General features: G+C 42.0%; 1 protein-coding gene and 1 long non-coding RNA gene across 5 annotated transcripts in view; one reads left to right on the plus strand and one right to left on the minus strand.

The window, feature by feature from the left end:
• The window catches only part of LOC126531780 (protein turtle-like), a 90,953-nt gene that overhangs the window by 14,762 nt on the left and 61,073 nt on the right, over positions 1–15,118 (plus strand). For all 4 annotated transcript variants that reach the window (XM_050179500.3, XM_050179501.3, XM_050179502.3 and 1 more), the window contains exons 2-4: positions 9,319–9,475; positions 10,503–10,684; positions 13,621–13,736. In XM_050179500.3, coding sequence (XP_050035457.1) covers positions 9,319–9,475; positions 10,503–10,684; positions 13,621–13,736 — 455 coding nt within the window. The remainder of the gene's footprint in view (positions 1–9,318; positions 9,476–10,502; positions 10,685–13,620; positions 13,737–15,118) is intronic.
• LOC129385184 (uncharacterized) overlaps positions 1–15,118 on the minus strand; it is a 48,729-nt gene that overhangs the window by 11,288 nt on the left and 22,323 nt on the right. The gene's annotated exons all lie outside the window — the stretch shown is intronic.

Consider the following 15,118-nt stretch of genomic DNA (forward strand, 5'->3'; position numbering starts at 1 on the left):
ACTTGCATGAAAATCAGAACACATCTCCTACTAAATAATGATAATGCACTAATTAACTTCTTAATTAATCACATTACGGCACATATTGCAATTTACTAATTGTAGCCAGTGAGTTTGCAAGGCATATTCACTTGGAATGAATTTCCAGAATGACACCAGTTTACAGATAGGTCATCATACTTGCCGTAAGTATGCACTGTTGTTCGGCTTACTTCTTTAACAAAACCCTCTTATGCACTGAAGCACAAAAGTAACTGGAATGCCCATGCATTTCCTTCGTCACATTAGAAAATATTATCTTGAAGCTGGTGTCATCCTGGAAATTCACTTCAAGGCGATATGTCTTACAATCTCACTGGCTACAATTCGTAAGTTGCAATGTGTCGTAAAGTGATTAATTAAGAATTTAAATAGTGAATATTCGTTATTTAGCTGAACATGTGTTTGGATTTTCGTGCAACTAATGTCCACCTCTGGGAATAACCCAGCTCAATGACTAGAATTATGCTATCTGTAATAGGCGATGTTTGAAAATTCCGAAAAACTTAAAAATGATCACTCCTATATGATGCAGGTTCAATTTCACCTAGCATTCAACAAATTGAAGGAATATATTTTGTCAATGGAGAATGACGCATACTCATTGGCACATGCCCAGTTAACCAAGTTGTTGTCAAGAGAGAGAAAAGTTTAATGATATGAAATGTAGAGAGGTCGGCCTGAGGTATATTCCTCTAGCTAGCTACTTGGTGTTAGGGTAAGGGGAAGAGGGAAAGAAAGAGGGAAGTAAGAGGCGCATGATGTCTGACGATGATGATCGAGGGAGGATGTAAAACATATGGCAAGCAATTTGGCATGCTCAAAGCCTACAGTCCAGGCCCATACTTTTTAAAAAGTTCAGTAACGCCTGGATGGCCTTGAAACTTGATTGAGCGTCTGGCCAAGGGCCTAAAATAACGTCCTCCAACAACGATGGGCTGTCGAGATGCATAAGGTCATTGTTCAACTTTTGATGCTCTTCCACATACTTAGGGCAGTCACAAAGCACATGACCTATAGTCTCATTCACATTGCACAACTCACAGTCCGGAGACTCAGTGCATTGCATGAGGTGCACGTATCCGCGCGTAATCGCTACCCCCAGCCTTGGTCTGTGCAGAAGACTGGCATAGCTGCGTTGAATTTTCGGTGGTAGCCTAAATTTGATGGTAGGGTCCAATCTCTGGAGTCGCCTGTGGTGATTATCCGGATTGTTCCAGTGCTTTTCTGTCGAGTTTCGGATGACACTGGAGAGGAGGCAGGTGGCGTCTGCTCTTGAAGAAGGAATTGCAAGCAGTGACTCTGGTTCTTCGAGTGCTTTCTTCGCTTCGGCATCAGCCAGTTCGTTGCCGTGTATACCACAGTGACTGGGAATCCATTGAAATGTGATGTGGTGACCGTTTACTTCCGCTAAAGTGTAGAGCTCAGCAGTTTGGAGAGCCAACACTCTGTGAGCGCTTTCTTTCAACACCACTCTAAGTAGTTGCAGAGCCGATTTTGTGTCACTAAAGACTGTCCGTACTTGAGGAGGCTGTCGCGAAATATAGTGAATGGTCTCTCTGATTGCCACTAGTTCCGTAGATGTTGTAGTCGTCTTGTTACACAGACGAAACCGTCGAATGACTTGATACGCAGGCACGATGAAAGCCGCACAAGACGCATACGACAAGACCGATCCGTCTGTATACACATTCACCAAAGAATAATTTTTTTTACATGTATTCAAGTGTTAAATGTCTGAAACCGAGATAGGTATTCGCAATTTTTTAGGAATTACGGGAATAGATAGACATACCCGTATTTTGGACATTACCCATGGGGGCATACGTGGAAGGTCAGTAGGGGTAAAGTATGATTGTATGGCAGATTCTTGGCATTTAATGGCTTTCGAAGAAGTGGAGTCCGGCCGTATGTCGGGAAGTGTCAATAAGGGGTGGTGTCCATGACGGCTCAGCAGTCACAGGAATACTCGAAAGAGGTTCGCATCGTAGATAGACAGGTAAAGGGGTGATGCGAGCCTCCTCAATTGTTCCAAGGGTTGAGGTGCAACGTGGAACACCGAGACATGTTTTCAGCATCTGTGCCTGGGCATTTTCCAGCGTACGCAAACATGATGGGCTCATACTTGATAAAACTGGCAGACTATACCGAATGTATCCGACGTAGAGAGCCTGGTACAGCCGGAGTAGCGAATGCTCAGATGGACCCCACTTCATACCGGCCAGAAAGCGAAAAACTTGAGCAAGCCCAGTTAATTTTTTCTTTAACATTGTCACAAGTTTCGACCATGAAACACCGCGGTCAATGACAACGCCGAGGTATTTGTGGTGGGTGACATATGGGATGGCATTTCCATTGATCATAATTGGATACCAACACATAAGCTTCCGTGTGAACGCTATCGCAGCGCACTTGTCTGGGGTCAGTTGCAGTCCCTGGCACTGCAGGTACTGCGACGTTAAAGAAAAAGCTCGCTGCAACCTGGCACGAATTTGCGGTCGCGTGACTGCGGATGCCCAAAGTTGGTGTTGAAGAGGTTCATTGAAGTGTGGGACATACCCAGTGACCCAAGTTAGCATGAAAGAGGTTCATTGAAGAGTGGCACACACCCATATCCTCATACTCAGTGGCCCAAGTTGGTTCGATGGTTGCTTTCAAAAACAGTTCTTTCACCCCAGCAGCCAGATGCTCTACCCTTTAGATCATGGACTACCCAGTGATCCAACTTGGAAGGAAAATGGTCATAGACACAGACCACCTGATAGTCCCCTGAAAGTTTGTGAAGTTCTCAAATCATGATAATCTCATTAATAGAATCAGAAGAGAGGTAATGTTAAATAATTCTGACCCCTGGTTATTAAACAAATTAAACAAGGAAATCGAGATATATGCAAATAGAGTAACCCAACAAAAGTGAGAAGCCACATGCATCTTGATGGAAAGGCAGATGGAAATGTCCAAGACCTGGAACATTCTCCGATGCCTCTTGGACCCCGGCAGTATAAAAACCATACAAAGACACAATCTACAGAAGGTTATACACAGCTACAACGGTACATTAGAAGCGCTCTTTCGAGAGATTCAAAAAATGTACGTTGGAGATGCGGATAGAGAACGACTCCCGGATTACCTAGGTAACGAGAATCCTGATCTCGATACCCCCATTATGGAGACAGAAGTCGGATATGAACTTATCATGCTCAACCCGAAATTTACACCAGGACCTGATGGGGTAATCAACAAAACACTCGGGAACCTCGATGATGTATCCATCCGAGCTCTCATGGACTACATGAATAACTGCCAGGAGCAAGGTGGCATTCCAAGTCAATGGAAATCAGTCCAAATCATTTTTATACCGAAGCCTGGAAAGAAACCACATCTGACGAACTTAAGATGCATATCGCTAACATCATGCATCGGCAAACTCATGGAACATGACAAGATATATAGATGATGGAGGACTTTACCCACATACCATGGTTAGATTTTGACCCAAGTTGTCGTCACAGGATATTATGCTCAAACTAAAACATCAGATCATAGATGCAGGTGAGAAAACTCTAGACACTGAGGCGATACTAGGTCTCGATCTAAGTAAGGCCTATGACATTGTCACGCACAAGGCAATGCTACAATATCTCCGAAAGCAGCATGTAGAATGCAAAACATACGCGTACATCAAAGACTTCTTGACGGATCGTACGGCAAAGATTTCAATTGGAGAATCCTAATCGGAGGCGCTCAAACTAGGTAATTGGGGTACCCCCCAGGGTTTAGTCCTATCTCCCTTTCTATTCAACATGGTAATGATCAGTCTTCCTGTGAGACTTGAAAAGATAGAAGGACTTGGACACAGCCTATACGTGGACGACATCACCCTCTGGGTGGTGGCTGGAAGTGATGGGCATGTGGAAGAGATACTCCAAACAGCAGTAAACACGGTTGAAGACTACATCAGAGACAAGGGATAGAAATGTTCCTCGCAAAAATCAGAACTTCTGCTCTATAGACCCACATGCAGGGGTCAAAAATGCATTAAGGAAAGGCCGGGCATTGTGGTCACAGTAGAAGGCACCACAATACCGATAGTGGTGATCCTGAGAATACTGGGACTCTGCATATCGGAAAACGGTCATAAATCATTAGACTACTAGACAATAATGTTCAACAAACAATCAGACTAATAAAGCGGATATCCAACAGGTACTATGGCATGAAAGAACACAACCTCATCTGATTAATAGAAACATTTGTAGTCAGTCGTATTGTATATGTGGTCCCTTACCTCAAGGGCTACGCTGCGGAGAAAACCAAGATAGAATGCATTATTAGAAGGGCATATAAGCAAGCCTTGGGAATTCCACCGAATACGTCAAACGAGAAATTCCTGGTGCTCGGTGTGCACAACACACTAGACAAACTTACTGAGGCCCAGAGAGTAGCACAGTAGGAAAGACTTACACAGAGTTTTATAAGGAGATACATATTGTATGACATTGGAATAACCTACGAAGCACAGCATCGACTGCGGAAAGACATCCCAAGAAAAATAAGGGCACATCTCTCAATACCCCCCATCCCTAGAAATATGCACCCGGAGTTTCACCAAGATAGAAGAATCGCAAGAGCGAGAGCTCTCCATAGAAGATTCCGTAGTGCCAGGGACGTGGTCTATGTGGACGGGGCAGGGTGCGCAATTAGACATAGTATGCCGACAGTTGGCACGAGTCTAGAGGGTGACTCCTGAGTTAGTGGCACTGTAAAAACAGGAAAGGTGGAGGTGGCGGAGGAGGCTGCGTTAGCACTGGCAGTAGCCTCTACGGAGGCTAACATCGTAGTCAGCCAATCCAAGATAGCCTTCAAGAACTATGCCAAAGGAAGAATCTCCCCAGAAGTGCTAAGAATTTTAACCAACTTTCGTGAAGATCGAGACGTTTACATTATATGGGCACCCGCACACTCCTCCCTTCCAAGGAACGAAATGGCGCACAGCCTGGCTCGAGAACTAGTGGGCTGAGCAGGTGACATGCAAATACTAGGAACGGAGAGAGACTGGATGACCAGCTTTAACGAGATCACCAAACACTATAAATTGGGAAGGGCCCATTTTACCCCGGCACACTCCTTGCTAAGTAGACGGCAAGCGACGGCATGGCGCCTCTTACAAGCAGATACATATCCGAAACCACTACTACCTGGACCTTTACATGGATAGATGTAGATTCTGTCAAGAGAGGATGGACCTACAACATATGGTTTCGGGTTGTCCAGGCTCAGACACTCACACAGAATAAAATAAACAAGACCAGAGAGCAGTGGGAGACCACGTTACTCAGCTGTGCACCGGAAGACCAACTTAAGGCAATCTAGCAGGCCGAAGATGCCGCCAGGGCTCGAGGGCCTGAGGCTGTCATTTAGGTAGAGAGGCCTAGGTCTCAAATCTGCTGCCCTAAAATAAAGTTTATTCCTCCTCCTCCCTGGTTCTCTTTTGTTCTGGATTTCCAGAACATGCATGTGCTTAGTATGCATACTTTTTCTTTGTCTTCTGCTTTCCTTGTGTAGTTGTAATATTTGTCACAGAAACTACCACCAGCCTATTAAAAGATGTAATATGGGGTGGGGACTGTTTCTCATTTCCAGCAAGCAATGTGAATGAGCTCTAGCCTGAATGAGTTGGAGTTGAGTTCAATGACAACATATTGTAGGGATGATTACTTGGTGCCGGGAGATGAAGGCACTGTTAGTAGATTGTGTGCAACCAGAGTAAATTATTATAAGCTGCATGCATAATGCATTTTTTTCTTGTAGCACGAATAGCACAAGGATGTAGAATAAGAACAGAGACACACACAAGGTGCTACAGAAAAAAATAAACTGCAAAATGTTACACCAACAAGCCCAAATTTCTACAATGATGCATACATAATGCTATGTAAGCAAGAAGTGCCTTTTTGTGTTAGCTTACATGCTACTCTCCAAAAAATACATTATTTGTTATACATTTAGAGGAACCAGCCTTTGTGAGGCCAGTAAAAGTTCTCCAAATTTTCCAAGTCCAGTCCTTTGATTCCTTCAGAATACAGTGTAGTTTGTCTTTACCCATAAAATATTAACTAGGCATGAGAAGGTGCTGTCAGAATACATAATGTCATGGCAAGCTAGTACAGGAACTTGGATGCAGAGGCACCACCTGCCTTTCACTTTTGCATCTTTTCTAGCCTATCCAGCCTGGTTGGCTTTTTCATTATTAGTACAGTGTAATTTACTCATGTAACTTCTATTTTCTTTTGAGTCCCTTTAAATCACTATTGTGCCATTACTTGAAAAGTTGTCTACTGCCCAAAAGGCATGGAAAGTTAACATTGCCCTAGGCATAGCTATTAGCTGCACAGTAAAGATGTGTTTATATTATCTAAGTAACACCATTCTGAACAGTGCAAAGACCAGGATGGAAGGGAACACAAATGCCAGGGTGTGCATTTCTTTTAGTCCTGACCTTCACACTGTTGTAAATGCTGTCAGCAAGATGAACCAAGTTGCCGACATAAAGGTATTATTGTTACTAGCTTAAGTTATACAAAAGTGGCCTTTTGAATACTTGCCAGCTTGTTTGACTATTCATTTCACTGTATGACCTTCATTGTCTTTGTAAGTAAAGATGATATCATCAATTTGCCTATTACTACATATTGTGTAATGGTTACCTGCTAATAAGGGTGGTGAATTGAGTGGGTTGGTAGTGAGTCGTCAATGGCTCTGCGAACAGCATTGACATGATCTGATCATTAATATCTCATAAGGGAAGGAGGCAAGAGATCTCTAGTGTTTTAAATTACCAGTGCAGTGTGATTTCGATGAAGCATTTCCATTTATTTATTTGTAATATCTGACAGGCTCATGAAAGGGAATTCACTAAGGGGGTTACTTATAGTAATACTGAGTAACTTTGTGCAAGAAACATGTGCTATGGGATGAGGCAATTTTAAGTTAAATGATCACGTATTGTCTACAATGTACATGAAACGTGTTGTAATAAAGGCGTTGTAACATGCATGTGGGAGGTTGTGAAGTGGCAGTGAGTGGAATCTGCTGCAGTAAATGTACTTAGAAATAGAAAAAGAAGGCTGGTTTGGCAATGTAGTTCTAGTGGCTTGAGAAAGATACTGTGTTTTATTTGACATGTGCTTGAATGCCTGTTATAGTCATGGTTAAAGAAGTGTGCTGCTCAGTTCTGAATTATTTCTAACATGTCAGCTAAGTACTCTTGGCATCATAGAGGAAGAGCATATTCTAGCTGCTGTTTCATGAAGCTTATGCAATCTAATTTCTAAACTGGAGGTGGTGAAATTCAGTAGGTTGTGGCATAAGTAACCGGAGATTGAGTGGCTTTCACGCAGATGCCATAGTACGCATATTTCAGGAAAAATTAGCAGTGAAGGTATTCGTGTGAAGGTACCAGGTGTGCGAGGTATTTGATGACACGGCTTTGAATCGCCATAGACATTAACATTCTCATTCTATCTGTCTAGCACTTCGCATTTGTCCATACCTACCCCTCTGTCACATATCTAGCACATTTATTCCAGGGTATCAGCTTTCAGTCTGACACGGGAAATGAAGCAGTACATTCCCCTAGTCACCTTGCATGCCGACTACAGCGACTTGAAGATCACCGCCTTCTTGAATGCTTTGAAATGGTTCTTTTCCTTGATGAGACGAGTGCTTGTGGCCAATTATCATCTGTGACAAAGACAATTAAGCGTTGCCGGTGGTCAGATGTTGTTCAGACGGCTGAATTTCTCCAGCACGTGGAGGTCATGATGTGTGAGAACCCTGAAAAGCTGATTATGGCCACTGATGATCAGCTCAAAAATAAAAAATCAAGCTTCCTGTACATAACTTCATTAGGCGCCCCTCCTAAGTTATAGATTTGCTTTAGCACACAGTGCCTGTGCCACCTAAGAGCATCTGGTTGCAAACTTCAGTGACCACGTCACCCTCAATATAATGTTCTACATAGTTCCGAATATCTAAACCTGTACGGCACTATATATGGCAAGCACCACTGAGAGAACAACTAATGGCCACACAATGATAAAAAATTGCTAAAGGCTACTATTGTGGAAGCACTGCCTAACATCAACACACGCTATCTGATCTGAGTATATAGATATTATTGAAGGCGAATTCAGTCAATAATTGATACTGACGATAGCGTTATTTAACCTTCTTATAGAAAAGCAGCAAAAGAAAAACTAAAAAATATTTGAAACGAGTATGCCGAATCTTGTCTGAAATATTGATGCTATTCCTGAAGTCGCCATTATACTTAATGCGTTCGGTATTAGCACCAAGGTATCTGTATCTGGGACGGAAGTGTAATATTTATAAAGTGAAAAAAAAATGGAGTGAGAATGCTTATGGCTTAAGGAGACAATATTGCATGCCGACACACTTACCTAATGTCATCAGCCATGTGCTGTACCATGTATGACTGCATTAAGACCAATATGTAGTTTTGTGGTCATCAAGAATGTCAACTGTGCTATAAATGTGACAATTGTCCACGAAGGTCTTATTTAGGCATTTATGAATTAGTCATAGCATATATATTATTGAAGTTGCCATAAAGGTATTGTTAAGTAGCCAGCATGTGTTCTGTTGTGTTTAACTTGGTCTTCATCTGAATAGTCCTGTAGATGTTGTGGAACACCTACAATACTAAACAGCCGTAATCTGTTACTTGAGCCCCATAGTCACGATTTGTGCCACTTCTTCATAAAGGGGAGGCAACAGGATAAAACAATAAACTTGCAGAGTTGCATGGTGCTCTGAGAAATTTGTGATCACAGGGCTTTAGAATGATCATGGAATAGTGAGTGGCAATTACTGATGCAAAAAGGGAGACTAGTATCAGCAAAATGTTTGAGTGATTATAATAAGCACATTGTTTAGCATGCTAATTGTGGCAGAGCTTTTCGAGGTCCCAATTCCTGTGTGTCATGACTGTCGTGTGATTCGGCTAAAGTCACTAGGTGACTAAGTGAGTCTAGCCTAGTAGCAATGCCTTGATGCATCCATGCAGTCTGCAGACAACTGGGGGCATGTCGCTGTTTCATAAAATCTGCATATGGTGTTTACATTCTTTCAGTGATGATATGCAGCTTGTTGAGATTAGTGTGGTTGCACAAATTTTTCAGGAGGTGTCTGCTGTCCACCACAATTTTTGCTTGTGCCATCCCTGCTCACGTTGCTACTTTTTTGTGCTTTTTACAGATGCATCTGGGATGCCATCACAGGAGCCGGAGCACATGACGGCATTGCTGGGGCAGGATGTGATCTTACACTGCCCCTTCGAATACCCGGATGGCATGCCAGTGCCCTATCTTGTTCAGTGGCACAAAAAAGACCACAAGATACCTATTTACATCTGGTATGTACTCATTTCTTTTAGATTCTGTGTTGCTTGTCTGTGTATCCATGTGTCACCATAGTGTGTCTGTGAAGCAAACACACAAATTTGGGTTAATCATATTAAAAAATTATGCAGATTCCTCTTAATCATGGAATCAATGTTATGCAAAGCATTTTGCAGGTAACTGGCTATTAAGCATCGACAGGGGTTGCATTGGATTACCAGGCGCACCAAGATGCTTGTGTAAATCAGTCAGTTGTGTGTGTGTCACAAATGTGTATGTGATGACAGCAGCAAGCTGACAGCTGTATGATGGCGACAACATGATTTCTATCCCAGTGTATCGAAGCAGAATTCTGGGAATTCAATGATCGACATGCCCATCGTTGGGTTCTACATAGTTGTAGGTACTGAATCGCCGTATGCGAGAAAAACATGGATTGACTGCCACCTGTGACTAAGTCTTACACAATCATACGTGTCAACGTCTATGTCATGTGATCCATGTTAAAATGACGATGTAATTTGTACTCTGACAAAGAAACATTAAAAACTTGTTCAACATGGGCTTATTATGAAGGCAGTACAATGTTACATAGCTTCTATGTAGTGTTAGCTACTACAAAAAAACAAATGACTGGGGAATTCAGGCCAATCCTGAAGGGCAGTGCCATCTTACAGAGTGCCTCAAAGTGCTAGCTGCCATGAGGAAAGAATGTGAGAAGCATGACAAACGTACAGAATGTCTCAAAGAGCTATTCGTCGTCGGCATGAAAGAGGTATGTATGTGCTCATAGCGTAGTGGCTATAGCATCAAGCTCCTGTGCTGGGAGACAGAGGTTCGATCATACCATTGGGCACTTGAATTCCTTTCTTATTAAAGAAGTCTGAAACGAGGCAAGACAGGAACTTACCTACTACAGTTCCTTATCTTACCTACTTACCTACTAGTTTTAATTATTTTCAGCAAAGTTATGCCAGCCTTTCTACCAATTAGAAACAGTGAAATCAAGAGCCTGTTTTTGTAATGTGGCTAATTATGCAGGTACGACGGGTACCCACCACATGCGGCCGATGACTACAAAGAACGCATTTCACTTTCGGGTCAGTCATCACTGAACCTGACAAATGTGCGCGAGTCAGACAAGGGCTGGTATGAGTGCAAGGTCTTCTTCCTCAACCGGGAAACTATTCGTAATGGAACTTGGATCTACCTCGACGTACTTGGTAGGTACTTTCCTTTCAACCTTCAGTGACTGCTTTCAGTGCAGTGGCCTTGCTGTAGATGCTGTGGATCCCCTTCGGTTATTTTTAAGGCAAGATCACTGGAAGGCTTTTGATGCCTGACAAGTTTCGAAATTGAGCATCCGCATTTTGGTATTTTAGTGTACGAAACTGACTTACTGAAGCTTTAGTACATAGGTTCCTGTGCACATGCCCCAATCTTGTATATCAGCCATGTGCATTTTTGCAACTATTGCCAGCAACTGTACTGCCCATATAAGTAAAGGGGGCGGGCCCTGCTGCATCTTTTATAAAAGGTGCTTAATGTGTCTGATATTAAAGGACACCTCCTTACGAATATTTTTCAGTAAAACATGTTTGAATGTACCTTGCACGAATTGAATTATTGACACTGAAATGCTGTTGCTGTCAAGCCCTCATGGCCATCTACTCCTTTTCATAATTCATAATGCACTCAAAGCAGTGTACTGCACGTGCCTGTGTGAAACAATGGCTGCCATGCAGTGCCCATCATTGTGCCATGCTTTTTATTGGCGTGATCTCGAGATCATTTGGACAATGATTTGTTGCATTGCCCATCTCAGAGGCCATACAAGACTGCCGGAGAGGTGCAGTGGTATTGTCCACTACCAAATGTTGTTATGGCTGCTTAAGTGATGGTGTTTATTCACTTTTTCTTTAGCCAGAAACACTGCTTCATTGTAATGTTTAAAGAAGAAATCTGGCGTGTAGCTAGCGTCCTTGCATAATAGAGAAAAATGTGGCGGGTGTTTTGGAATTTTCAAGGAAAGGGCAGGGCAGTCTTTTGACTGAAATTCTGGGATATTTGGCTCAGATCTTCATGACAGTATTGCCTAGTGACTACACCAGCTTATTTACCATATTCAGGAAGTGTTGTAGAGCCGCTTTAATGTAAAATGACAGCTATAATTGATTGATAACCTTGAATGAATAACATGGTGCAAGATAAGTGGAGAGCTACTTTATTTTTGGCATGCATACTTGCCAGTAGTCCCAAATCTTTTCTAAATTTTATGAATTTGGGCTTGTTGTACAATTTCAAGGGTGTTGTGTCAGGTTTCATGAAAACTAAATTCTGTTTTTGAAAGCTTTTCGCTCATTAATCTTCAAACCTTCTGTTGAAAGTCTTCTGATATTAGGACACCATAATTTGGAAGGCGTGGGCATGAAGCTGTAATGCATCTGACACAAGAGCCTCAGCCTGTTTTTTTGTCATCATTGGTTTTAAAAAAGACCGTCTACAATGTGACAACATGAACACAACAGCTTCATTTCAAAATGTTATTTTTAATTGTTATTGCCTGAATATATCAAAGATTAGCCATTGATGACATCCTCACAACATTGGACAGCATCCTGGCAGCAATATTGCTGAAAGTTTGAAAGTAATCAAATATTTGTTATCGCTTGTATATATATTTCAGCTCTGAGAGTGCCCACAATGACTACTATTTGTTTATTGAGGTGAAAATGTAGATGTTTATCTCAATGGGTGGCATGTTATTTAGGCATTTTAACAATGGCATATTAGCTACTCTTAGTATTCGGTGCTGGCTCTGTTTTTCTTTGGTGTGGGTTGAATCGTTGCACTTTATTTTATTTTTAACTCAAATTTTGTTGCACCAGCGGGCAAGACTATGCCCCAAGCAATAATGGCTTGTGGCATAAATCAAGATAAACATGCCAGCAGAGCTCCAGCTCACAATTTCTGCCAGTAACAAATTCCATTCTGTAGTAGTCATCAGAAAGAAATACAATTGAGAAGCGATTTGTCATGGGGAAGTACTCCTGAATTTCTAAAGCTTGGTCTCTGCAGGCAGATATGTAATGAAGTGGGCTTAAGTATGATAAGGTCATGATTCCAGTTCGGTTATTATAAATCATATATAAAAGATTTAAGCAAAGGCGTTTGTGGCATTCACTTAGAGAAGCCCAGTCCAGTTCTTTTTTTATATTTGTTGCTCTACCGAACTGGTTGTACCACCCTAGAACATGTCTTGTGGTGTTCAATTGTACTTGCTGTACTGTATTATAGTGCACACCGAGTGGGACAAGCACCATACAGGGAAGATTTGCTAGAGTATTATTGGCCTTATGTAAGCTCTATAAGCATCCTCCCTCACGCCTTCCCAGATCCTCACAAAATAACACCCCATGATACTTAAATGTGGATACCTGTTGAACAAATTTGTTACTTACTTAGAACACAGGAATCATAAATTTTCGTAGCTTTTTTCATGAAACCAACCAGTATGCACTTATTCTGTAGGCACAAAACCATTCTGTTTAATCTGCACCATGCTTGAACACAATAGAGATCTTACTACAGGTGTGCACAATCCATTCCACTGGTTGCTTTTGCATACTAGGCACAATCATTGGGCAAAATCAGTACAAGCGTAGAATGCGTTAAACACATGCACCTAAGTGGCTGGATGGGGCACCCTCTTAGTGTATGTATAGGCAAGGCAAAAAATAAAGTCGGGGTCTTCGAGTGGTCGTGTCATGTCTTGCTGGCACGCTTAGTCTAATTTTACCACGGCCCTAACCACGCCTCCTACACCTCCAAGCGGGCCAAGCATAGATTCCTGTGGGCCTCTAAACGAGATATAAACTCTAAAAGAGGATATTTCATTTGGGACAACTTGTTGCTTTTTGTATTTTAATTAGTCTGTTATCCAAGAAAATGGTGCAACTACGGGCAAGTTCACGCATTGTGATATGTGGCCTCTCATTTGCATCCTCACTGGAGGCAAACTGTACTGTGTGGTAGAATGTACAGTGTTTCTTGGTTCTGGCTGAAGGGGAAAGGTTCATTAACTCTGTAACTGTGGCTACATAAAGGGTGCTGCTGCTGCTGTTCTGTAATGAACGCCTGATTCGTGTGGCATGTGCAGCTCCACCACACTTCAAGTCCAAGCCAGAACAGATAATCTATGTGAAGGTGGGTGAATCGGTGGTGCTTCCCTGTGAAGCTGAGGGCACCCCACCTCCCACCATCATATGGTACAAGGTGAGCTGGGTTGTCCGCCCTTTTTTAAACTCAATGTTAAACATTCAGTACACATTCTCAGTGGGAACACAGGAGAGCTGCACAAGCATTATTACTGACTGGAAATTTTGCTCCTTGGGAGGAAAATGCGTCAAAATATGTTCAGATGAAGGTCCTGGACCTCAAAACCCTTAACAAAAAAAAAAACTAAGCACTGGCGCACTTCAGAGTGCCCTGTTTAATTGGCTATACAAATACCTTTTTTACAAACTACATTCAATTTCAGTTCCCAGGAGGTGCATATGTCATGGCATAGAAAGTGACATGTGGTAGCAGGACATTGCGACACTTTGTCATTAGCTTTGGCTCTCTTGGTTGTCTACATTGCTGCTACTTATCGCATGGCTCCAATATAGCAGCACAGCAGATGACTGAGCTAGCTGGAGCAAGTGCCAAGACTTGGTAATGTGGATGATATTTTGCTCCCATGTGACCACTTTCTGCATCGTGATGTTATGACCCCCTCCCCCCCAGGAAATGAAATCGAAACTGGTTCGTAGAAAAGGTAGTATTGTAAGTAAATTATCAGGGGGCTTCTGGGCTTGCCAGTATTTCTTTCAATGTTTCGAAATCCAGAACCTTCATTTTCTACAAGAAATGAAAAGTGTGAGATGTCATGCGAGTACTCCTTTAAATGCCCAGATAAATCTTGTGCTCCTCGTTATGAAAATTCATACACAATTCTGCGTGTGTTATGCATATTGTACATGTTCTTGGAGATTAACCTTTTCATCATTGGTAGCAATTGTGTTGTGCTCATTTCTGCTTGATCCTTTTTGGGTTACCACAGTGAGTGCTGCATTTGCCTTTAGCATCAGAGCAGAACTATCTCTTGCGTGACTTTGATAAGAATAAAACTTTGTTTCTTAAAACAGTGCTTAGAATACAGACTTAGCATTGTACTTTTGTTGTCTAATGGCCATTGTTTTGTTGCACTGCAACATTAATTGTTCCTAAAGAATTCGTGCTCAGAAAAGCTATTCAATTTTAATGCATGGCCACAGTCTCTTTAGCTGCACTAACCAGAGGACTATGAGAATTAAGCCACATGGCAATTCTGAATGAAGTGCATGCTCTCACTTTTATTGACTGATCATTATTAATATCATCATCAGCCTATGTTAGGTTAACTACAGGATGAAAGAGCTTCCCAGACACCTCTAGTTACCTCGGTGCTGCGTCAATGAAACTCATTTTCTGCTTGAAAGTTTCATAATCTGATTATACCACCTAATCTTTAACTGTCATCAAATGCATTTTCCTGTTCTTGGCACCCATTATGTTGCTCCAATAGATAACCAGCTGTTTATCAGTTCTATGCATTACGGGACCGACTTAAAGCT

This window comes from Dermacentor andersoni, chromosome 5 (genome assembly GCF_023375885.2).
Source record: "Dermacentor andersoni chromosome 5, qqDerAnde1_hic_scaffold, whole genome shotgun sequence".
NCBI classification, from domain to species: domain Eukaryota; kingdom Metazoa; phylum Arthropoda; class Arachnida; order Ixodida; family Ixodidae; genus Dermacentor; species Dermacentor andersoni.